Source organism: Larimichthys crocea, chromosome XV (genome assembly GCF_000972845.2).
Source record: "Larimichthys crocea isolate SSNF chromosome XV, L_crocea_2.0, whole genome shotgun sequence".
Classification (NCBI taxonomy): Eukaryota; Metazoa; Chordata; class Actinopteri; family Sciaenidae; genus Larimichthys; species Larimichthys crocea.
The window spans coordinates 20,572,625-20,595,842 of record NC_040025.1 but is presented as its reverse complement, the minus strand read 5'-3'; the positions used below and the strand labels follow the sequence as shown (position 1 = coordinate 20,595,842).

At 40.2% G+C, this 23,218-nt stretch overlaps 1 protein-coding gene and 2 non-coding genes across 4 annotated transcripts in view; 2 read left to right on the top strand and 1 right to left on the bottom strand.

Moving 5' to 3' along the window:
* The window catches only part of prkar2aa (protein kinase, cAMP-dependent, regulatory, type II, alpha A), a 39,043-nt gene extending 18,562 nt beyond the window's left edge, over positions 1-20,481 (top strand). For both annotated transcript variants that reach the window (XM_010742229.3, XM_010742228.3), the window contains exons 3-11: positions 7,419-7,454; positions 12,104-12,240; positions 13,238-13,344; positions 16,382-16,523; positions 16,904-17,005; positions 17,296-17,370; positions 17,493-17,558; positions 17,943-18,081; positions 19,078-20,481. In XM_010742229.3, the coding sequence (XP_010740531.2) occupies positions 7,419-7,454; positions 12,104-12,240; positions 13,238-13,344; positions 16,382-16,523; positions 16,904-17,005; positions 17,296-17,370; positions 17,493-17,558; positions 17,943-18,081; positions 19,078-19,202 (929 nt within the window). In that variant the 3' untranslated portion in view covers positions 19,203-20,481. The remainder of the gene's footprint in view (positions 1-7,418; positions 7,455-12,103; positions 12,241-13,237; positions 13,345-16,381; positions 16,524-16,903; positions 17,006-17,295; positions 17,371-17,492; positions 17,559-17,942; positions 18,082-19,077) is intronic.
* Positions 20,482-22,486: 2,005 nt separating this feature from the next.
* Positions 22,487-22,602, top strand: LOC113747795 (U5 spliceosomal RNA). The gene has a single exon (XR_003463896.1). It is a non-coding gene; the product is annotated as a U5 spliceosomal RNA (small nuclear RNA).
* Positions 22,603-23,019: 417 nt separating this feature from the next.
* Positions 23,020-23,133, bottom strand: LOC113747797 (U5 spliceosomal RNA). The gene has a single exon (XR_003463898.1). It is a non-coding gene; the product is annotated as a U5 spliceosomal RNA (small nuclear RNA).
* Between the last annotated feature and the right edge of the window lie 85 nt (positions 23,134-23,218).

Sequence of the window (23,218 nt, the reverse complement as noted above, 5' to 3'; positions counted from 1 at the left end):
TTAAAAGACAAAATCTTCCTGCATTTATGCTGTTTCTATTCCAGGAAGGAGAGTGGTAAGAAGGAAATCAGGAGGTGTGAGCAGCAACAGGTGGGCGGACAAATAACAGACCTGTCCAAACTTAGTTTATGTCGCCTATGTTCCTTTTAACTCTCCCACTTGAAAGCCAGCCATCGCTTCCGCAGTTTAGGTTAGGGTTTATTTAATCCTTACCAACTGTGTCACCGGATCTGTCTTACTGTCGTGCATCTGTTCCCCCTGTCTCATTCGTCTTACCAGTCTAACCGCTCTGTAGCCATTTTGGCAGGGAAAAATATCAAAATGTGAAATATTGAGATCTGAAGTGTCTGATGTGGAGTGGCCACATTGATGCTTTGGTCTCCCCTCCAGCTAACTGGCTGATGTATTGACGGACCAGGCAGCCAGACACTGAAAATGGCCGTAAGAAAAATCAATGGAAAACGCCATGCAGGGACGGATGAATTGCTCCCTTCTTTTTCCTCCTTCACTTATTCACTCAGTGGGCTCTCTCTCTCTCTCTCTCTCTCTCCATCTCCCTTCTCAATGATGCCCCCCCCCCTTTGTGATTGGTTTGTCTGCATGTTTTTCTCAATCACTGGTTATCACATGCTATAGTCACCCTCTTTTCCTTTGTCTACCTCTTTTTGTATGTACGTATTGTATGTATTTTCTATATCAACAGGCATGTGCAGTAGCTTACTATTCATCACTACCATCATATTGGCATTTGCTATCATTAGTTTTTTTTTCTTTTCTCAGTTTTCTTCTTATTTCTTTTTATCACACTGCAGTAGATCTTTCCCTGTCACCCCTTCTGGTCTGTCTTTTTGTTTCTCCCCCTCTGGCTCTCCCTCTGTCCTCCCTTCTCTCATTTCTCTCCCCCTCTATCTGTCTCTTCTCTCCATCTGTTAATGCTGTTATGGCAGTGAGTGGGTGTGTATGGAGGGATGGAGATAGATAGAAAGAGAGAGAGAGAGAGCAAGCGAGGGGGGTGGAGGGGGATTGATCTGCCACTTGGATAGAGGAGGAGGGAGGGTGGAGGGGATAGAGTTGTTATGGTGATGAGATCTTTGTGTTAGGTTGCCAAGGCAACTTCAGGCGTACACTTGATACGGAAACCATCACCCCCCCCCCCAACCCACATGACTGTAGGGAGAGCACTTCACACATTGCACACTCAAACTTGTGCACCCACACAAACACAACACACAAAAGCACGTGCACACACACACACACACACACAATGTTTTATTTTGTCCACCTGTTCTTGACAGACAAAACTGCATTTTATGTGACTACTGGAGACAATACATGATTCATTTTCAAACTGGCCGAAACTGCTCAAGCTATTTTAGTTCTGCTGTTGGTTTACAATGCTCCGTTATTTACTTTTACTTTTATTTATATTCCCCCAAGCATTGGCCTTAAAGTGTTGAGGTGATTCACTTGTTGTATAATATGTGCTTAGGTAAAAGTTTTAGAGCTACAAAGTTTAAAGTAACCTGTGCCGTAAGTCTAGACTGGAAAAAAATTTGGAACTGAAGCAAGAAGAGCCCCACAGCCACTGTATACTTCAACTGTAACGTTGTTTTACAGCAGTGTAAAAAGAAGCACAAAACAACACCAACAATGATATAAAAGTGTGTATACAGATCAAAATATCAATGATGAACAGTAGTAGTGGATTTCTTTGGGTCTTGTGTAGATCTTCAGCTCTGTGTGTGTGTGTGTGTTTTTGTTGGTCATTGTGCCTCTTGTGCAGTACCTGCAGTGATTTGACCCGTTCATGAGTTTGACTGGAAACAGAACAAATCTTTTTAAGCAGTTTGGAATGTGTACTCCTGGTATGTGGTTCAGATAATAGTTTTGCAGGGGGTGGGGGGAAGCAATAAAGTGGAATTAGGGGTGGATAAAAATGAGGTGATTATCAGGGTCAGGCTGATAATGGCATATAGCTGAAACATGTTCATTTTTTGCCCATAATAAACAAGAAGATATTTGCCTGAGTGCCTGTATCGTGTTTGTTTTAAACCTTTTGAAGCAGCCGCTGTTTCCTGCAAATATCATCGATGTGTGAAGAATCAACTTTCTGCTTAGATGGGTAATTAATCACACCGAATAGCATGTTGCCTTTCCTTGGACCTGACATGACATGCAACAAAGGTCTTAGTCCGGACACAAACCAGGGATGATGCAGTTCATGGTTTCTGCCTTTACCCTATTTGGCCCTGTTTTCACCCCAGTTCTGAATGACTAGTCCCCTTGTACCGTGATGTTTGTAACTTCTAAACTCCACTGTTTGTATTGTTAATCCTCACGTACTTATGCCGTCACTTGTTGCTGTTTTTTGCCTGCCAACAAAGAAGCAGAAACTGAAAGATGTTTAGAGTAGAAAGGTTAAAGGGGGATGTACAGAGAAAAAGTCAGACTTACTATGTTCATGTAAAAGAATACATACTGTAAATAGATGTATTAGTAGTGAAGGAGGAAGAGCGGTTTAGGTTTAAATGGGAGTCATGGGGAAAAGGCATCAGGGAATAGATAACTGGTGATTAATGGTGGAAGGTTCAGTGATGTTGCTGTGTATGATTTAGGGCACATGACTCATTCATTTTCCCATGGAAATGTAAGCTACATCCATATTCATTGGATTGTTTTTTGTGCGGAACTTGAATCAAGCAAACGTATAGCAGATAGTGTGGTTTAATCTAACCTACACTTTCTTTTATTACTTTTCCTTGTCCAGACTCGTATCTTTTTGATGGCCTTTGACCTCCCTGACATGTAAAAAGAACAAGTCCTAATTTTGGCGCCATACTGCTCCACTGGGAATTACACATGGGAGGAAAACGGTTCAAAAATAGTTCATTTGATTGCTATTTAGTAAGATACCTCATTCAGACATGAACTGACATTAGAAATGAAAAGAAGATGTTATTGTAATTTTTGCTCTAGTTATTGCTTTGCCGTTGTTTAAAATTCAGTACAAGTAGCATTTTGTAGCTGAGCATGAGGGCCTGCAGTGTAAACACAGAGGGAAGTGGCCTGCCAAAGTGTTTCGTAGAGTAAACAACTTTACCGTGCATCAGCAGTACTGAACAGGGATTTGAATTTGGGTACTGAATTTCATCTCAGTCATTATCTGGTTAAGAAACGTGTGTCAGACAATACAACAGTCTCTGTTTTATATCTCATCTTGTTACAGTCCCCAACAAGCAGCAACAAAGGGATGATCTATGTCTTGCGGTTAAGGAGATAAAGTAAGAAACCAGGCTCAGATGCAAAAGAGAAGATGGAGAGAGGGGAGAGGAGTCATGAAGCTTTGGGAGCAATACGGGGGAGGAAGGTCTGTTCCTTTGAGACAGCTGAGGGGGCGAGGTATACAATAAATGACAGAGAGGAGGGAGCTAGAGAAACTGAGAATAGTGTTGAACTCATTGGAGTGTATTACTACTGCTGTGCCCCTTTGTAGAAAGAGGGTTGGAACTGACACATTAATGGAAAGACAAAGCTGAGATCCTCTTTATGCACAAGAAGGATCGTGCTGAAGGAGAATTAAATCTATATCTGTATGTTCCTTAGTGGGGTTCAGTAAAAGAAAGGGCTAAAAGGGAGACAAAGACTCGCAGGTCGAAGAGTTGACTCAGTTGCTACTCGTTTCCTACTCTATTTTGGCTATGGCTGGTAGGTTTGTATGCCAGTCTTGTTGGCAGGCAAACAAGCATGGTTCTGAGATGTGTTTCCATCCTTAAATCAATCGAGTAGTTATACGTGAAGATCTCTTCAATTCTACCCCAGTGATACATAGTTGCAAACATGATGTAGATGAATGACTTGTTCTCAAATAAAAGGAAAGAGATCAGAGTGATGAAGAAATGAAAATGTAAGCAGCTATGTTTTTGGTTATTTGAAGACACTCTTATTTATACTCCCTTAAGACATTTTGCCTAGTCCCAAATATTGCTATTATTGCATCAACCTCATATGGACTGTATTTTGTTGTGCACATTGGCACCCATAGCTGACACGATTAGAATAGATTATCTTCCTGTTACCACTAAAGTTCGCTTACATTAACCATCCATTAGAAATCATTATATGTCAGTGACAAGTTCAGCAGGTTGTAACTCATTTTGTAGATACTGTGTTCTGTCCTTGTGTTTTGTCTGTTGTGTAAGATTTGATGTGCTTTATTTTCAGAATATAGCAGAAATAGAATATGCACAACTCAAATCTTTTTATTCTTGCACACCTGAAAATAGAAATTGTTATGTTTTGTTACCTTAGAATGAGTCCTGATGACGTGTTGATGACGTGCCATGTTGAACCACTAGTTTCAAAGTAGCCCAGAATGGACAAACTAAACACTGACTCTGGATATGGCATCTCATGTTTTTCTGGCTTTGGGTGGTTATCATAGCTTTCTTCATGCTAGGAAGGAGAGGGTGAGGGCAGAGGGTTGCAATCAGAAACTACACTGTTGGATGTCATTAAATCCTACACACTGGTCCTAAACAGTCCAATATGTAGGCAGGGTGGATGAAAGTTCAGGTGTGTAATGCAGATGCCAAACTAGCCTGAATGTGTGGTCTCCACGTGAGAGTTAACACATGCATACAAATAGAGTTGAAATGCAGAAGTCGCTCTTAATGCATTTTTCCTAGACTAGACTAAAAACGGAGACAAACTTGCTTTGTGAAAAATGTCCCTTGCAGATGCAATAAATGTCAGTGCAGCAGTAGATGAGATCATCCTGTTGTTTGATCTGTGCTGAGTGATAGCAAGATTGATCTCCATGGAGAGTAGAGTGTTAAACTCTTTCCATCTCCCCAGGTGACCGGGGCAAAGTGGTGTGTATGTGTGAGTTTCCCCCAGGCTCCCGTCTTCACAGTCTAGATCTAATGGGCTCTGACAGGATGGTAATAAGGTAGCAATGGACACATACCGAGCATGTGTGTATGTGTGTGGCAGCAGTGAGTCATGTCCATGCTGGCTAGTAACAGCCCAGCGTTAGAAAGCAGGTGTTCAGGACCCCGACCTCACCCTGTGTGTGTGTGTGTGTGTGTGTGTGTGTGTGTGTGTGTGTCAGTCAAGGTGAGGGTGCACACGAATGCTGCACAAGGCCAGAATGCAGGCCAACACCGTGTTGACTGTGCAACCACATACTCAAAGCGTGTGTGCACACAAACACACACAGTACGTTCTCTCTTGACTTGCCACTTTATTAGTCCTGATGCATAATCATATTCAGCAGTGTCCTTCCAGCGTGCCTCTGCTATGATGAATATTGTCTCGTGTCAGCACTGAAATCATGGCCAGAAATTAAACTCAATTACAGCTGCTGTTTAGAGATTTCCAGGAAGCATCCTCTGCCATGCACAGGATGTTTTTCCTGTGTTTGTTTTGATGTTGTTTTAAACATTAGTTCTCGCTGGATTCTTGCAAAGAAAAATGCAAAATGCATGAAAACAATGATTTATTGCAGAACTAGAGTTCCACCGACTGATTGCTGACATATTAAAGCCAATGTACTTAACGGTATTTACAGTGTGTGCTTTTACAAACATAGAACCCACCACCCTCAGTATTTGACTCAGAAAGTAACCCTCTGTAAATGGGCCAGGTGAGCATGAGTCCCCTTGCCAGGTCTGTGGAAAGCTTTTCAGGCAAAAAGCTGGTGTCTTGGCCTGTACTCACGGGGCTCAGTCGAGCAAAGCTTAAAAAACTAAAGTGGAGCTGTTGCCATTTGGGCCCAAGACCAGCAAAAGGAAGTGGTTGCTCTGTGTTACCCTGGATAAGCAGCAACCTGCCTAAAAAAATAAATAAAAATGTACATGTCAAGGAATATCTGTTGTGGATGCTGGTATTTCCACCTGTTAGTATTTAGATTTAGGTTAGGCTAGTAATCAGATTAATATCCTAGTTCCCTGCTGGAATATTCTGTATTTCCAAAGAACCACTACTCTTATATCACGATAATGCATTACGGCTGTTCTTTCCTGGCTAATATCAGCGCCTTCCTGTTATATTTCACCTAATGTCACTCTGCTAGCCAAGTGTAAGGGGCACGTGGCGTTCTAATAGGCCAACACCTCAAATAGATTAGCATCTTGAGCAATATGTAAGTATTAATGTGAATACAAACACTGGCACAACGTTTGCTTTCTGAACAAACTGAACAGTGTGATTAGAAAGGACATTTAATTTTTCACATACCAAGTCCGACCTTGGTGTGAAAGAGCATGCAGCTGTGCCCGGTGATAAGTATCTACAGAGGCAACATGCATTTGATGATGTTTTACTTTATTTTACGTACTTGTAATACCAGTAACCTCTCAGGCCAGAGATCTACAAGGCTGTCACTTAACAGCTCTCTTGGTTCAGTGCGTAAGGAAACACTTGAGTTGGACAGGTGCCTGCTGTTGTGAGTCCTTCAATGCTGGATGTTAAAGCACAGAGACAAACGGTGTATTGCAACAGCTCGAGGCTCGCTACACTGGCACAGACAAGTCTGCTTGTCTAGTCAGAACGTAAACAAACCATGAACCTCTGTCCGTTTGTAATGAACACAGAAACACAGTTGACACTGGCATCAGAAATAAAGATAGGGTTCCTGTCAATATTTGCTCCGTTTGTGTTGCTTGTTTGGAGAGTCTAATTGATTATACGTAACGTGAACTGTTAGAACATAACTGTCATGGCCCTTTCAACCTTTCTCTCTCCTGATACATTATTCATTAGAATTTTTTCATTGTAAACATGTAACTATGAGGACTCTTATTAAGTTTTTAATCCACTCATATCTGTCTGGCTTCAGGGCACCATGCGATTATTGCTGCTCAGTTTGATCACTTTTTGTTGTATTAGTTTTCAATTTGCAGCCATGGAAAAAAAATGATAATGCCATTTGTTAGAGAGAAAGTGTATGTGTGTGTGTGTGTGTGAGCTAATAATGCTGGAGGCTGTAGCCACTGCTAAGAAAATATTAACTTGGCAACACTGAAAATACAGTTTTTTTCCTTTCTCAACTCTTTTTGAGTTCACGTCTTCTTCCCAGGTTACCCTTTGTCTCTCTCTCTTCATGTCGGCCTATATCTCTGAGTGTGTCCTACTTTTTATCTCTTCACCTTTTGTCGCCTTTATCTGTTTGACTGTCTGTATCTTTCTCTCTTCCTCCAGTGCTGACTGTCTCTCTGACTCACTGTCTGCCTTTTGGTCTTTTTCTTTTCCTTCTTCTTCTTCTCTCTCCCTCTCTTTTTATTGTCATGTACACCGTCTGTTCAGAGCAGATAATGATAATGAGGATTTCAAAGCAATCACAAAATTGTATTAAATGTCATTATGTAAAAACAATGATGTTAATTCCACCCTCTCTCTCTTTTTTTCTCTCTCCACAGCTCCACCACCCAGCAGATTCAACAGGAGAGTGTCAGGTAAGGGGTGTGTGTGTGTTTGTGTATATGTGTGTGTGTTTAGATGCACGCGTTTGACGTCATGTCCCTTAAGTGTAATCCACACCACGGGCAACATTGCATACATCACTGCCTAAGTGGCCCGCCAGCAGCTTGTGTGTGTGTTTATTGTGTGTGTCATGGATGTTGAGGCCAAGTGTTAGACTGACTGATTCGTGTCTGTCTCTGTTGTTGATGTCAAACACTGTTGAGGCAGTGTTTTCATAATGAGTGCATTTGCGTATGTCAAGCATGTAAAACCGCATTAAGAAGCATCACAGCAATGTGTTTTGGGGTTTTGGCTTTGTGTGTGTGTGTGTGTGTCTGTGTTTTCTCTGCTCCTGTGGTCTTGTGTGTACAGTGCTCTTGTTTTCTCACGCTTGGTCGTACCCGTCTAGTGTTTACAGCTGTGTAATTGAATGTCGTCAGCCGTCACAGAGAGTTGCACTTTGGTTAGGCTCTGGGTGTGTCAGCCGAAGTTTATCTTTACTGCTGTCCTACCGTCACTGTTGACCCTGCCACCATACCGCAGTGCCATAAAGGTTTGTAGTAGAGTACGTGTTGTTAATTTGTGCAAGTTGTCAACTTGGTTGTACTTGCACTTGCTATTTTATAGCATTCAGTTGCGTTGAGTTCCTTGTTACAGTGTGGTGTATGAGCAAGTTCTTCTTTGTAGTGGTAATGTTTTAAGACGTCATGATTCTTTTTGAGCTCTGAAAAGAAATTGTGTTAATACAACAACAAAGAGAGCGTCACTGTGATGTTTGTTGCACTTTTCCCAGAGATGTTACTACAAAGGCCCTTTTTTGAGTTATTTTGAAAAAGATTCCCATATGTAGTTTGCGGTTGGTATAAAAGTAATTTTCTTTTGCAGGTGTTTCATGTGTGTGTGTTTTCTCAGACGCATTTGAGCTTCTCCCAAGGGACAAAAGCTCATTATGGTTTGAAAGGAAAATCCATCCTTTATCACCATAACAGTTTTAAAAAAAAAAAAAAAAAAAAGGGAAATGCGATGTGTGTAATGTTCCATGTTTTTCTGGGCTCATTGAGTTTGGTGTGTTTTTGATATTGATTGATATTTGATATTAAGATGTGACAAGGTTTCAATTCAGATATATAGTGTACGTTTTTAACCAAATTATGAGAAATGGCAAAAGATGATGTGAATTAATGTACATTTACATTCACTACTGTAATGTGATTATTATGATGTGGTTCATTGAGATACTGTAAGCAGTTGATGGTGCTAATTTTCCCGTTGGCTTTGAATGGTGGGAAAACAATGTAGAAAACATCATGGAAATATCACATTTATCTTTGTGTCATGTATTTGATTTTAAGGAATGTTGTAGTCTCGTCATCGGTCCACACAAATCAGATGATTTTATCTGCCAACATATTTCACCTCTTCAAACCACGTGTTTCATGTAGGTCATGGTTTATTTGCTGAATCTTTTTCCGCAAGTTTCTTTTATCAATACACCGTTTTTTCCACCTCAACTAAAAATATTTTAGATATTTTGCAATTAGTTGTTTGATCATGTTACATCTAATGACTTCCAGTGACACTTTGAGTGCAGTTACACTTACACACAGAAACACGGAAGCCCTTGATCATTGTAAGGCAATCCAAGTTCAACAAGTTTGTAGCACTACGGATGCATGATATTCAAAGTTTGTTTCAAAACCTTTTGCTCGTCCTTATACAGTTTAAATAAACACCTTACAATACACTGCATAACAGAACAGCACAACTAACTACTTTTCACTGATAAGGGTGGTTGGATGTCGTCAGAAGTTTGCTTTGATGCACCTGTAACTATAACCTGTAGTGCTGTCACAGGGCACTGGAGTGCACCTGTACATCACTGCAGCAAGATAAGAGATTAAACCTCTGGCAGTCAGCAAAAACAGGATTTTCAGTGGGTGTCAAGTCTCTCTTTGATGTGGGTAGTAATCAATGCAGGCTACTGTGTTGTATTGCATTACATTGCCAGGTGTTTCCGTTTTTTCTGAACTCTTAATGTACAGTGAAGTGTAGTGAGTAATAGTTTGCACAGCAGTTCCTCTGACTTAAGGCAGGTGCTTCTACACATTGTTTTTTTCAAACAGTGTATTTGTCTAACAGCGTACTCTATAAATCAAACTATTTTGTGATATTACACCACAGTGGTAAAGTTTTTTTTGGTTTAGGGACAATCCAACTTCATGGTTAGGGTATGTTTGTGAATTCTCACATATGCTATCTAGATAATTTGTCTTAACATTAACATCTACAGACAAAGAGAAATAGAAACTGTATATCTGTATAATATATTTTTTTTAAAAGAAAAAAGAGAAAAAGAAAAGGTGTCACTAGATTGAGAAAAGTGGTTACTCAAAAAAAAAAAGCATTAATAACAACTACAAATAGTTTACATTCGTGGTTATGATATCTTAAATCATGAGTTTCTTTTTAGGAGCTTTACTGCTTTTATAGCGTTGTTTTGACCCAGTGGGACAGTTGAGATCTTGACATGTGGTTAAAAATATTGGTTTAATTATTTCCATATCCTGTCCAACTCCTCTATTTTTAAGAGTTATCCGATTGCTGTGTTTAGCTAAACTTGTGATCAGGGCCGCCCCCGGAAAATTGATGATTTGAGTCATCTGTCGAGAAGACCCCGAGTCGACATGCAATTTGTCAGTCTAATCTCTGAACTTTTTTTCTTTTTTTTTCTTTGCGTCATTGTACAAAATAGCTTCAAATCACAAAACTAACTGTGACAGAAGTGGATAAGGGTGATGGAAACGTGGGGCAGTGTGACACCAGAGAGAGTGAGGCAAGGCAGCACTGCTGTTAGCTGTTCAGACGCTCTCTGCTCCTGTCAGTGAAGTCAGCTAAACCACTTTTGAACCAGACTGTGGCACCACCACTGCGATTGACTCCCCGGCTGATAGTGCTGTCAGAGTAGTGCGCTGGATTTTGCTAACTGAACTATGAGCACAATACACACTTACTTTCTCAGATTGTGTTTTCACATCAGATGCCAAAGTAAGGCATTAAAATGTGAGGTAGGCCAAGTCTTCGTATTGAACAGTCCTACTTGTGCTGCATCTTGACAAAATAATTATTGACATGTAGAGGAAAAATCTGCTTTGCAATCCTCATCTTGAGACGTGCACACTACTACATTCATGAAGGAGGACAGACAGCATCAACGTTATTAGGAATCAGTGCTTTCTCACATGAGAAATCACATTCACAATTTATTTTCTTTGGCTGAAAACAGGCTGGAAATGATGACTTGATTACATATTTGCATTACATTAGATCACACAAACAAAAGCATGTTTTTGGCCGATGTTTTGGTATCCTGTCATCCTGCCAGGCAGAGACGTTTTGCCACTGATTCCTGCAACTTAAAGTCTGTGTAAAGGCAATTCCATGTTTTCTTTCATTTTTCCTGATTTTGACACCTAATTTCATAAACTTGTCGTTTTTTGTTTATTCAAATTTGGCTGGGTGGTTAATAACACTTTCTTCTTTAGTCTGACAAACTCAGAACACACATTTATTTTGACTTTACACAGACTTTAAGCTAAGCGTGATGGACCTGCATGCACTCTCTGCTTTATCTGATCTATTTTATGCCGCTCACACCAGGGAACACACCAAGCTGAATATTTATATTAACATCTGTGTTTTCATACTCATGAAACCCTTGTCTTTTGAGGTGGTATCTCGATGTTGGTTGAGATTATTTAATTTTATGTTCTCGCCCCCAATTAAATGCATCGCATTCTGCTTGGCAGAGCACTGAGGCTGACAGTTTTTTTTTATTTTTTACTCGGCCCATTGTATTTACCTGCCTGATCGAGCTGAACTAAAGGAGTTAACACGTTGACACTCCAAAGGTCACACTGCTCCAAACATGATTGGTATGAATGCTGAGAGATAAGACGTCACACTCATGATTGCACGCGTGCACACACACACACACACACACACACACACACACACACACTTAGAGACTTCCATGCGTTTTGCGATAAATGTCATGTGAGAAGTGGAGAGTGTCTACAGAGTTTGGGGGCGACACAGATACATAGTGACACTATGAAATGACCTTGTCAGTGTTTGTCATCCAGTGTGGTAAAACATGTCGCTGTGCATGTGTCACTTCCTCACTTGTGGGCTCCTTCAGCGTCATCCAGTAATGATGTCCTCTCTTCCCCTCTCTTCTCCTGCAGGCCATAGCTTCCCTTTGTGTTATACAATATCTTCCTCTCCGCTTGTGTAACATCTTACCTTTCCCTGTGCTCTGTGAGTGTGTGTGGAAACATTTAACCCAGATGAAGTGGATACACTGTGTTAGCATCTCAGTGGTTTTCTTTACTCATCTGCTTGTGTGTGTGTTGGAAACGTAACCTGATCCTTTTTCTCCTTTTGTGACTGTAGTTATAATATAGAGCTGCCTGCAGTTTATTGGGTGGCTTGTTTAATGTTTTCCTTTTATCCTTTTTAGCCATTACACTTTCTGAACATGTCCATAGAATATTTTCTTACCCGGATTGTTTGCTCTGTCATTGTTATCACACAGAACATGTTGATGCCATATGTAAAGTGAGCTTACATGTCTTCCCTCCAGTGTGTGCGGAGGCGTTCAACCCAGACGAGGATGATGAGGACACGGAGCCCAGAGTGGTTCACCCAAAAACAGATGAACAGCGCTGCAGACTGCAGGAGGCCTGTCGAGACATCCTGCTCTTCAAAACACTAGATCAGGTAAATAAACGCAACAAAGAAGAGACATGTGCACACTAAGAGTCATAATGTCTGTTTCTGTGACTTCCCGCTTAGTTGCCCACCCCTATCCTGCAATACGTACTATGTGCTTTTAGAGCAGATTAATGGACTACATTATACAGAAGGTGCTTCTAATACTTTCTCACTCCATCCAGTTTTAAGAGCAAGGTCAACGTTTCATGAAAGTAGTATTTATTGCAGATTTGGTGGATTTACAGTTTCCCTTCTGGTCATTCAGTGTATAAAATCACTCCTCAGAAACCTCACACACACACACACACATACTGTACAGCAACTGCTCTTGGGGTAGATCAGATGATACATTTGTAAAAACCTTTTAGCAGAACAGTCAGAACAGCAGAGCAAAGGAACAAAGAAGTACTTTATAAAAATATTTGCGTCACATAAATCAGTACAGTTTCTCCTATTAGCTTTTCTTATTAGCTAGAAACCATAGTCAAAATCATAGTCATTTTGTGGTGTTCGGATTTTGTGCTTGATTTGTAAAACTACTTGGCTTCAACCCTCCTATATTTGGTCACAAGTAGATCATCTTGTGTGTTTTCCAAAAATCCGATATCTGTGTGATCCCTCACTTGATTTATCCGCGTTTGTTTTGGCTGAGGAGATCCACTTCAAATGAATTTGGTATTTTTACCCATTGTGGACCATGTAGCACTTACGGCATCATAAATCTATGACATTATGATGAACTGAAATTGCAGATCCTGATAAAACATGGAGAAAGTGTCATGATATGAAACAAAATGCCCCCTCTTCTTTCCACTGTGCACTTTCTCACACAGTTTCTCCTCTGGGATAATTAGATTTAAACTCCCTTCAGGAGCAGCGCTCACATGAGCTAGATACCATTTTGAGCTGCTAGTTGAATTCCACATACACATTTCCACTGTTGCTCCTTGTTTCTCCGCCTCATCTGTGTCTACATCCTTCCTCTCATCCACTCCCCATCCAGGAGCAATTCTCAGAGGTCCTCGACGCCATGTTTGAGTCGAGGGTTCAGCCCCAGGAACACGTCATCGACCAGGGAGACGATGGAGACAACTTCTACGTCATAGAGAGGTAGGAGGCAGACAGTGTTTGCGTCAGAAAATTTGGGTAAGTTTGATTATTCAAATGCTGCCAGTTTGTTTTAGCGAGCTTAGATTACAGAAAGGCTAGAGATAACAAAGTTTTACCGCACAGTTGTACAAATATTAACCCTAGATCAACCCTGTGTGCACATTTTGTGTGTTTGATACATATTATATAATACATATATATTTATAGGATTAAACTAAATCACTATACTAAATTGAATCTCTGGGAAAACCTGTACACTTTTCACTTTTTCATTTTTGACTCAGCTCTGTTGTTTTGTTTGAGGCATTTTAAGGATATTTACATACACCAAGAGATTTAAAGATATTAGAAACAACAACAGCCTAAAAAAAATGGTTGAATCTGACAGCATCAACAACATTTTTTTAATTACAGCACTGTTTGAATTGATTTTTTTTTTTTTTTTTCAATTATATTTGAACTCAGTAAATAATAGTGAAATAATAGTGCAGACATCTAAAAGTGTGGCCATTTGCTGGTCTTTACAGCTGTCACACGGTTTATGATTATGGCAGTGTATGTTCATGTATACAGCCCCTATGAAGGCTGTGTGTAATTTTCCTGCCATATCGCTAATGTAAACTGCTGCTGTGTACACACGTCTTTACAGCACAGGTTTTGTTGCCTGGGCTGGAATACAGCGTTTGTTCGTAGGAACTTTGCAATGGGGCTCTTCATTATACTAGACGAATAACACATTTTGACTGGAAAACCATAATTATGCATCAAGCTGCAGGCGGTTGTGTTAATCGCTATAATAACATTTTCCAGGTCCTTGTAGTGTAAAAAGGTGAAATGAAAACATCGTAGGTTGAATCAATTATTTTTAAATAATGGAGGCAAGTTTGATCATCTGAAACTGCACGCAGGGGAATTATCATTTCGCTGTTGTTTACATTGCTAGCCCATGTGACTACTTAGCATACTAAAAGACCTTGAGGTGGCAGTTTTTAACCTCTGCCACCAAAGAGGAAACAGACCTACCAGTGTTCGGCTGGTCATTGTTTCTCCCACCCTGGCTTCTATTCATTCATTCTCCGTTGAGTAAAGCAGTTTGGTTCCACTTGTTTATGCTATCTTACCATCTACATGCGCACTTTCTAACACAGCTTGCTCCCTTTATATTAGACATGTCGTGACCTTTAAGAGCAGCACGCCTGCCTGGTTATATACTATCCCAGGGTTTTCCCTGGCCTGTAAAAAGCGTAGGTGGTAGCTAATGTCACCAGCAGGGTGGGGTGTGAGCATGGACACACACAGAGATGGAGAGATTTACAGACCAAAAGACAAAAGCAGGAAAGAAAATGGGACACATTGTTCAAACATTTCCTATTTAAACTTTTTATGTGTGTAACTGAACCATACTGTATGTATACATCTCTCCTGCATTTCTGTTAGCATATGATAATGTTAACCATTAACTTAAAGATGGCACTTTAAGCATAACAGTGTTGGCCTGCAGCTATATGGTTCACAAACAAACCCTAACAATCCGGTCCTAAATCCTTGAACACAGGAAGTAACTGTACATCACTCCCAGGCCCACAGGGACAAGGAGGAAATGTATAATAGGAGGGGTGCTGTGTATGATGTGAAAAGGATCATTGTTGTCCTCACTTCTGATTGGTTGAAACATGTTTGAAGCAGCTAGAATCACACCAAAACATAATCAATAGATCCATTATTATCATCTTCATTATTATTCCTCTATTTTTCTTTTTTGTCTTCCTGTTATTTAATGAAGAATGAACTACCTAGTTGGCTTTCTCGATTTCAGTTTCAAAATCAATAATCCACTCTTATCTTGCATTTGTCATTTTATCACAGCCGTAGTGCTTCCACTTTTCCCAACCCTGAAACATCTTAGTTGTTTATGAATCACTTTGAAGCTCAGCCCCCTCAAGACAGATTGCTTTTTGAGATTTCTTGATATTGAGATGTTGCATCTTCCATTTTAAGAGGTTGAACGTTGCAAAAGGCACTGCCTAAGGGCCGACTAGGCAGAGACAACCCTTGTTACATCTTGCAGTGCAGGAAGGCATGTTTGTCCTCCAGCTACAGCTTTACACTTCATTTTCCAACTAACTAGTAAGATCTCAAAAATCTGGCAACTATTTATTGATGATGGCTGAGTTGAAATAAAAATGTTTATTTAAAGAAACTTGGCTCTTTTTTACTTCTTCTACATCTGTCCTTCTTGGCTCAGGCTGCTTTATTCTGTGAAATATATCAATGATTACAGTTTTTACACCAGCTTAATTTCTCTAATGTAGAGCAAGTGGCACTGTATTTTAAACTGTGCGTGGATCACCTCGCTTAGCTGTGCTCAGGTAGGCGACGACACAAGTGATCATCGTTCCCGTCGTCATGGTAATCCAGTCAAACTAAGTTGATACTCCACCAGCGATAAGGGTTTTAGCTCCACTACTCAGCCAATGGGAGAACAGGCTATCTTACAAAACGACTGGTTAATCCCGCCAAGCAACAACGCTGCAAATTACCCTCCCCAGGTTTAATCCTCGTGCAGAGAGAGAGAGACCGAGCTGCACAGCTCAAGTACTGCCTGTCAGAAACGTATAAAAACCATCAAAACATGCTGATACTATGCATGCTCATATAAAACAATGTTCACAGAGAAGATACATTTCTCTCAGCTTTACATATTGCCACAGTTAAACACTTGCAGGTGTATGAAAAACAGCCATTTGAACACAACTATACACACCAGTGCTCTCACACGCAATGATTTTCTCACCCAGTGTGCCAAACTAACAGGGGGCCTGTCCAGAGGCTACAGATAATCTGTAATTACATGTCAATTTAAAACCAGTCAGTAGGTCAATAAACAGAACACTGACCACCTCTTAACTTCTGGCTCAATTAAACAAATCAAAGTCATTCTTGTTGATGGATTTATGTCTCTTCTCTCTTTCCCCATTTGCTGTTTATTTGTTTTTTTCTCTTTCTCAAACGCTCTCTCCCTCCCTTCTCTCTGCAGGGGTGTGTATGACATAGTGGTATCGGGAACATGCGTGGGTCAGTATAACAATAAGGGCAGCTTCGGGGAGCTGGCACTCATGTACAACACGCCACGTGCCGCCACCATCATTGCCACTCAGGAGGGGGCACTATGGGGACTGGTAAGAACACACAAACAGACATTTGTAGATTTTAATGGGATGTGTTATGCCTGTGTGTTTTTTTTTTACAATATTCTATAATCATCATAAGTTAAAGTTAAAATGCTCTCTAGCCATTTTTGTGTTACTTTTCACATCACACTGGCTTCTTGTCTCTAAGGATTAAGGTTTAGGGGCGATTTCTCTGAACCAAATACGAGTACACTGAGCTGAGATGCTCAAACATGTTAAGAATGGAGCTGTGTTATCTGTGAATGGAGCTGGTGTACCACTCTGACGTCCTCACGCTGCCGCAGCACCTCCCTGTGGCCGAGCAGAGGAGGGCCACCAAAGAAATTGCCTTCAGGAGGTGTTTGTTTACTCGCGTTTGTTTTCCCTAGGACCGTGCTACTTTCCGTAGACTCATTGTGAAGAACAATGCCAAGAAGAGGAGGATGTACGAGTGTTTCATTGAGTCTGTGCCCTTACTCAAATCACTGGAGGTGAGTTTAGTAAAATCCTCTTACTGTCTCCAGCAGTTTTTAGCTCTCTCCCTCCCCCTCAGCTAACACTCTCTCAAAAACAAGCCGTATATATAGTTCAGATGATAGCTAAAAATAAACTTTCTTCTGCATACATGTTTTATTTTTGAGGAACAATCTCCCACCATTTTCTTGGACCACCAAGCTTAAAAAGTACAGGACACAGAAGTAGTCCAGAGCACAGTAGATGAGTTGGAGTCCATAATGTACATGCATATTCATGATTCTCTGTGCCATCTTTTTCTGTCCAGGCAACAGAGAGGATGAAGATAGTGGACGTACTAGGAGTGAAGCAGTTCTCAGATGGGGAGCGCATCATCACACAGGTAAGACGAGGATATAGCTGATGTGGTGACTCTGATTGAAATGTTTGATTTTGTCACACACACAGTACAGCACATAACTCCTTTGAAACGTTTTATAACGTCACTGTTTTCTTCCTCCTCAGGGTGACAAGGCTGACTGCTTCTATGTTGTAGAATCTGGGGAGGTGAAGATCATGATGAAGAGTAAAGTAAGGATCTCCTCCTCACCTTCAAAATTTTCTGGTTCACCACTTTTTACTGTGAGGTTGGATTTATTTCACCCTCTGTACGCTTTGAGTAGTCACTTCTCTGTCAGTTCAGCTGTAATGCACTGATTGGTTAAAAAAAAGAGAAAAAAAAAGGTTTCCTTGGTAGGAATATGCACATATATTAAAGCTGATTATATTCTTCTACCAGCTAGTGTCTGTGCAGAACAATTAGACAATGCCAACACCAGTGTTTGCTGGTTTTGCCTAGCAACAGCAGGAATTACACAAGTCTGCTCAGTCGCTGAATGCTCCTTGCTGGGGAGAGGAAAAAAAAAAAAGAAGCACTCAGTGGTTCCTAACATTTTAATCCTCTCCTTTCTGCAGACAAAGGCGGACCATGCAGACAATGCGGAGGTGGAGATAACACGCTGTAGCAGGGGTCATTACTTTGGGGAGCTGGCCTTGGTCACCAACAAGCCCCGGGCTGCCTCAGCCTACGCGGTGGGCGATATCAAGTGTTTGGGTAAGATGAAATACAAAAAATACTAAACACATTTGATTTGACGCTAACATTTGTACCAACGTCTGATTTCCACCAACATTGAGGAGTGTGATTCCAGCACCTAAAGAAGTGTGAGCATTTTCATGTGATCATGTTGCTATCAGTCAATTTATTCTCAGTGTTTTTTATAATGTAAAATATTCAATAAATGTCATTAAACCTTCAGTTAATATCTACGCCACTTATCCTTACTGCAATGTCTGAGGTATTAATTTCCCACTATTTTAACTGTTACAAGCAGGTTGTCATGATGTATCAAGTGGCATTTGATATTTGTTTATTTCCCAATTGGAGTTCATCTCATCTGTCATCATCTTGCATTTTCCGTTGATTTAAAGGCCGTTGGGTAATTATTTTTGCTTTTAAAGTGGGCACACTAATTCAGCTCTACAGCGATCAGCAGCTCTTCACTTTTGAAAACGAACGCAGGATTTTTAACAGCTGCTTGTGTTTCTGTCACCTCTCCTCTCTTTTTTTTTTATAGCTCCAATTGCACAGATTGTATTTGTTCAGTCACACAGGTTATTTCTTTATAGTAGATGTACTGTCGGTCAGTTTGTGCTCTCCTATGTTTTGACATACTGTCAGTGGACGCGCTCACCTGTCTGTCTCATCTTTGAGTGTACTTTGTGTTTACTGTACGCACAGTGCAACAGCCTGTCTTGATAATCTGATGGGCTTTAGAGCAGAGAAAAATGTCACTCAGCTGTACTGAAGCAACAGATGCTGTCACTCTCTCTTCAAGGATCCTATGGAACCCTGTAAGGACATTAAAGACAGGAGCAGGAAATATCTTCTTGTTGTATTAAACACTTTGGATTCAGAACTTGCCTCAGTTCTGATGCTCAAAAGGAAAATCTGAACAATTAATAAAAAATAAAGCGGTGTAGCTTGTCTGAGCAACAGAGAGGACTCTACACAGACGTACCTAACATCTCTCTTTCCCTCTCTCTGCAGTAATAGACGTGCAGGCGTTTGAACGCCTCCTGGGCTCCTGTAAGGAGATCATGAAGAGGAACATCGCCCACTATGAGGAGCAGCTGGTGGCCCTGTTCGGCTCCAGCATGGACCTGAGAGACTGAGCCTCCCACACCACCCTCCGTGCCTTCTACCACACACACACAAACACACACACAAACAAACACACATGAACACACACACACACACACACATGCACATACTGTATGTCCTCTCTCACATCCTGCAGTGGCCATACAGACCCATAGTAAGCTTTACACAGGTTGTGCAAACACATGAGAAATCGGCTCACCTGCAAGTACATAAATGCCCACACAGTATGAACAGACCCTCACTCATACACATACATGTACACTGACACATATGTAGGCACTGAGAGACACCCACTTCACTTAGTCTGCTCACCCGTGTGCACATACTAGCTCAACACACTCCTCGATAAGCTCACGTTGTAGATGCACACAGAGACCTAACCACACACACACATCATGTTGATTGAGCCAGCTTCAACCTCTCAGTATCAGTGTCTTTGCTGCAGTGACCTGACCACAGGTAATGCAGTGTATGGACATAAAACACACACAGACATATGCACACACTTCATACATGTTTAAAAACACATCATCATGCTTCGTCCGTGCAGGCTTTTGCATTCACATAAGCACTTCAACAACTCCAACAAGCCACAGTAAAGGACACACCAACATACACACACAGACACACACACAGAGACAGGGGTACAGATACTCAAAAACACATAGGTTACCACACTTGCAAAAACGGACACATTGTGGTAAAATGGAGACGAAAAACTTTCAAAATCAATGAAAAGGAAATTGAATCAAAAATGCAAAAAAAAAAAAAAGAGAAAGAAAAGTTTAAAGAAGACATAAGTTTTAGAAACATTTTATGAAGATACAAAAACAGAAGCTTTGATAAAATATTATTTAAATAAAAAAAAAAAAGTGTTTCCTCTTTGGGGGGCCGGGGTGCAGAACTTTGTGGGTGCGCTCCATTTCTTCCTCTACTGTTGTTGATTGAGTTGAGTTGAGTTAGTGCTGGTGATTATTGCAGTACCACAGAAGAAGCAGTGAAAACAATAACAACCCTACGTTTCTGGGCCATTGTTATTCTATCATTGACGCCACACTTCATCGTATTGAATTAATTATTAATGTATTGTTATTATATATTCATTTATTATTTTTTGTTTTACTTTGACCAATTCTGATAAAATTCACCATCCATCTCTGACAAAATGTAAAAAACAGAAAAAAAAATTCTAATAAAAACAGTAGTGCTTATTTCTCCTTGATTATCCTTGAATGAGTTGTCCTGGATAAAAAAAAAAAAGAAAAAATAAAGCAAACATTTTGTTAAAAATCTTTTCTCTTTGTTCAATTTCTACTCAAACTCTACTAACAACCTCAGTGCTGTGTGTGTGTCTGTGCAAAATGTGATAAAACTGTCATTTCGATGATTCATACACCAGGGATGGACAAAACACCTCATGTTTCAATACAACTAACTTCCAATAAATGTGGATTGGTAAAGACATAAGATTTACTATTTGTTGACTGTCAGAGGTGATTGATCTTTGTGATGCAACAGTTTGTAGTGATTGTAAATCAAATATCTTGTTAAATGTGTTTCAAGACAGTGTTGGTAAAGGACTATAGCAGACAACTGCACTGTTAGTTAAGGCAGTTTCCCTTTGCCAGACCAGCAGTTCAGGCAATAAATACTGTAGATTAGTTTTAAATGCAGCTACATAGATGAGTCACATTTAGTAAATAACAACTGTGCAATATGTTCCAGCTTTAACAGATGATAACCATATTGTGTAAATATGTAACACTCAATATAGTTTATGAATTTACTGCTAGGCTATTGTTTTTATTCCCCACAGTGTCAACAAGTTAGTTATGTTTTAATGTAATTACATTCCAAGCCGCTGGGTGGCAGACATGAGCATTTAGACCAGTGAGAGGATCAACGGCATCAGAGGAGGCAGTGTTCGGGGTTTAAAAACTGATCGTGGAACAGTTCTCATTGACGGTCATCACCAGTTGCTCTGAGTTTCAAGATTTAAGACCTGACCACAGATCAGCTGTGAGTCAAGAGGACGAACGCCGGCCACGAACCGCGAGACTGAAAATGTAGGTAACGTTAGTTAGTGTGGCGAGAAAACGACCGAGAATGTAGATGAATGAGTTTTGTTCACCAGTGAGCAGTAAAGTTTTGCTTTGTAACTAACGTCTCACAAATGTCACATATTGCATGAATGTCTAATAAGCTGAAAGTAAACAGACGAGCTGGCTAGCATGCAGCACCGGCTTCAACTGTCAGGTTGTAGTTTTACCTTACATGGAGGGGCAGATTGGTTTTCTTACTACAGGAAGCACACGTACGAGTAGCAAACTATAAAGAAAGAGTAAACATTTTAATATCTAGTGTATATTTAGTGTGCTCGCTTACTGTTACGTTATTTGGCAAAGCTCATAGTGTGTGATTATGGATGAACAGGTGAAAAGATTTGATACCTTACAGGCTAACTGATCTCCATTCATTAGAAATGTGTAAACACGAAATGAGACCCTGTCACAGGTAGAATATGGACTGTAAATGTTTATTTTGGCTTATATTTCCAGAATATAACAATACATGAGTTGGAGGTTGATTTGAAACTCCGCAAGATGGTTAACGGACTGATAACTGCCTGTTAACCAGCTTGATTACCGCTGTTGTCACACTGCGCATGTGCGAAATGGAGCAGACTACAAAACATGTTTTTTTTTTTTCAGAGGAAAGTGTTAAATATAATAATATGCGGTCACTTTATCTGAAGTAAAGCACGCGGTGCCCGGGGAGAAAGTTATGAAGTTTCAAATGAAGACACATTTAGCTCGACTTTCAAGTTTCCGCTCAGGCGGACCGGAAGGAGAGCACTCTCTTGATAATGTTTTATCTTTGGAGCGTTCAATGCGCATGCGTGGCTCGTCTTACAGTTTTAGCGCATAAGTGGACAAAATATCGCTTTTCAGAAGTCAAGTGAAAACACGCCAGCGCTTCGTGAAACGTATAATCATAAAGTTTCTATCGATAAAAACTTTTATAACCAAAGAAACAAATTCAAGAGTTAGAGGCGTGGCCATCGTCGCCATGGCCCCATAATGCATTGCGTCCGTGTAGCATAGTCCGTTTATTCTAAAGTATTTATACTTATAAACACTTTACAGCACCATACAGTACAATTTATGAAGTGTGAGTGCTTTATGTGTCTAACATAGTTGAATCCGTGTGCGTTTCTAAAAATGTATCTGGAAACCATAACAGAGAGCGGTAAGACGGGGAATGGGGTCCGGCACTCAGACTCAGTCTCTTCAGTACACTCTTGTTTCTCTTCAGATCGTATAAATCTTTCGCCTTTTACTAAAGATTTCCGTGGAGAGGAACAATAAGAGTTTCAACTAATTTTTTGATGCCCTGCTTAAGTGCGGGGCTTCCTGAACATGTTCAAAAAACAATACTAACTTTTAAGTGTATAAAAGTGATACACGTGTATGTGTACTTATCGAAACATACATATCATTTGTAAATGCCCTCTCATGACGACGTCCACTTGTGCTTTGGGTCTTTATTAACGTTTAAGCACATAATGCTTAAAATTAATAGATAGATAGATAGATCGATAGATAGATGGATAGATATACTTTATTTATCCCAAGCTGGGAAATTGATTTTTAAATGTACATTAATAAGAGGAAATATAGACCACTCTGAAATGTGTAAAACCGAAATGACATTATGTATAAGACTAGTAAAGAAGATGTATAACTAGGTGACTTGACGCTAAGCAGTTATATATAATACACATAAACAACAAAAAAGTTATATAGTTTTATTTTCACAAGTTTAGGAAGCCCCGCACTTAAGCAGGGCATCAAAAAATTAGTTGAAACTCTTATGTTCCTCTCCACGGAAATCTTTATAAAAAGGCGAAAGATTTATACGATCTGAAGAGAAAAAAAAGAGTGTAACTGACAAATCAGGTCTAAGTGTGTAAGTCTCTACTTTACTTACATACATCCGTTGTTTTTTTAGCTCAAATCTGGTTCCG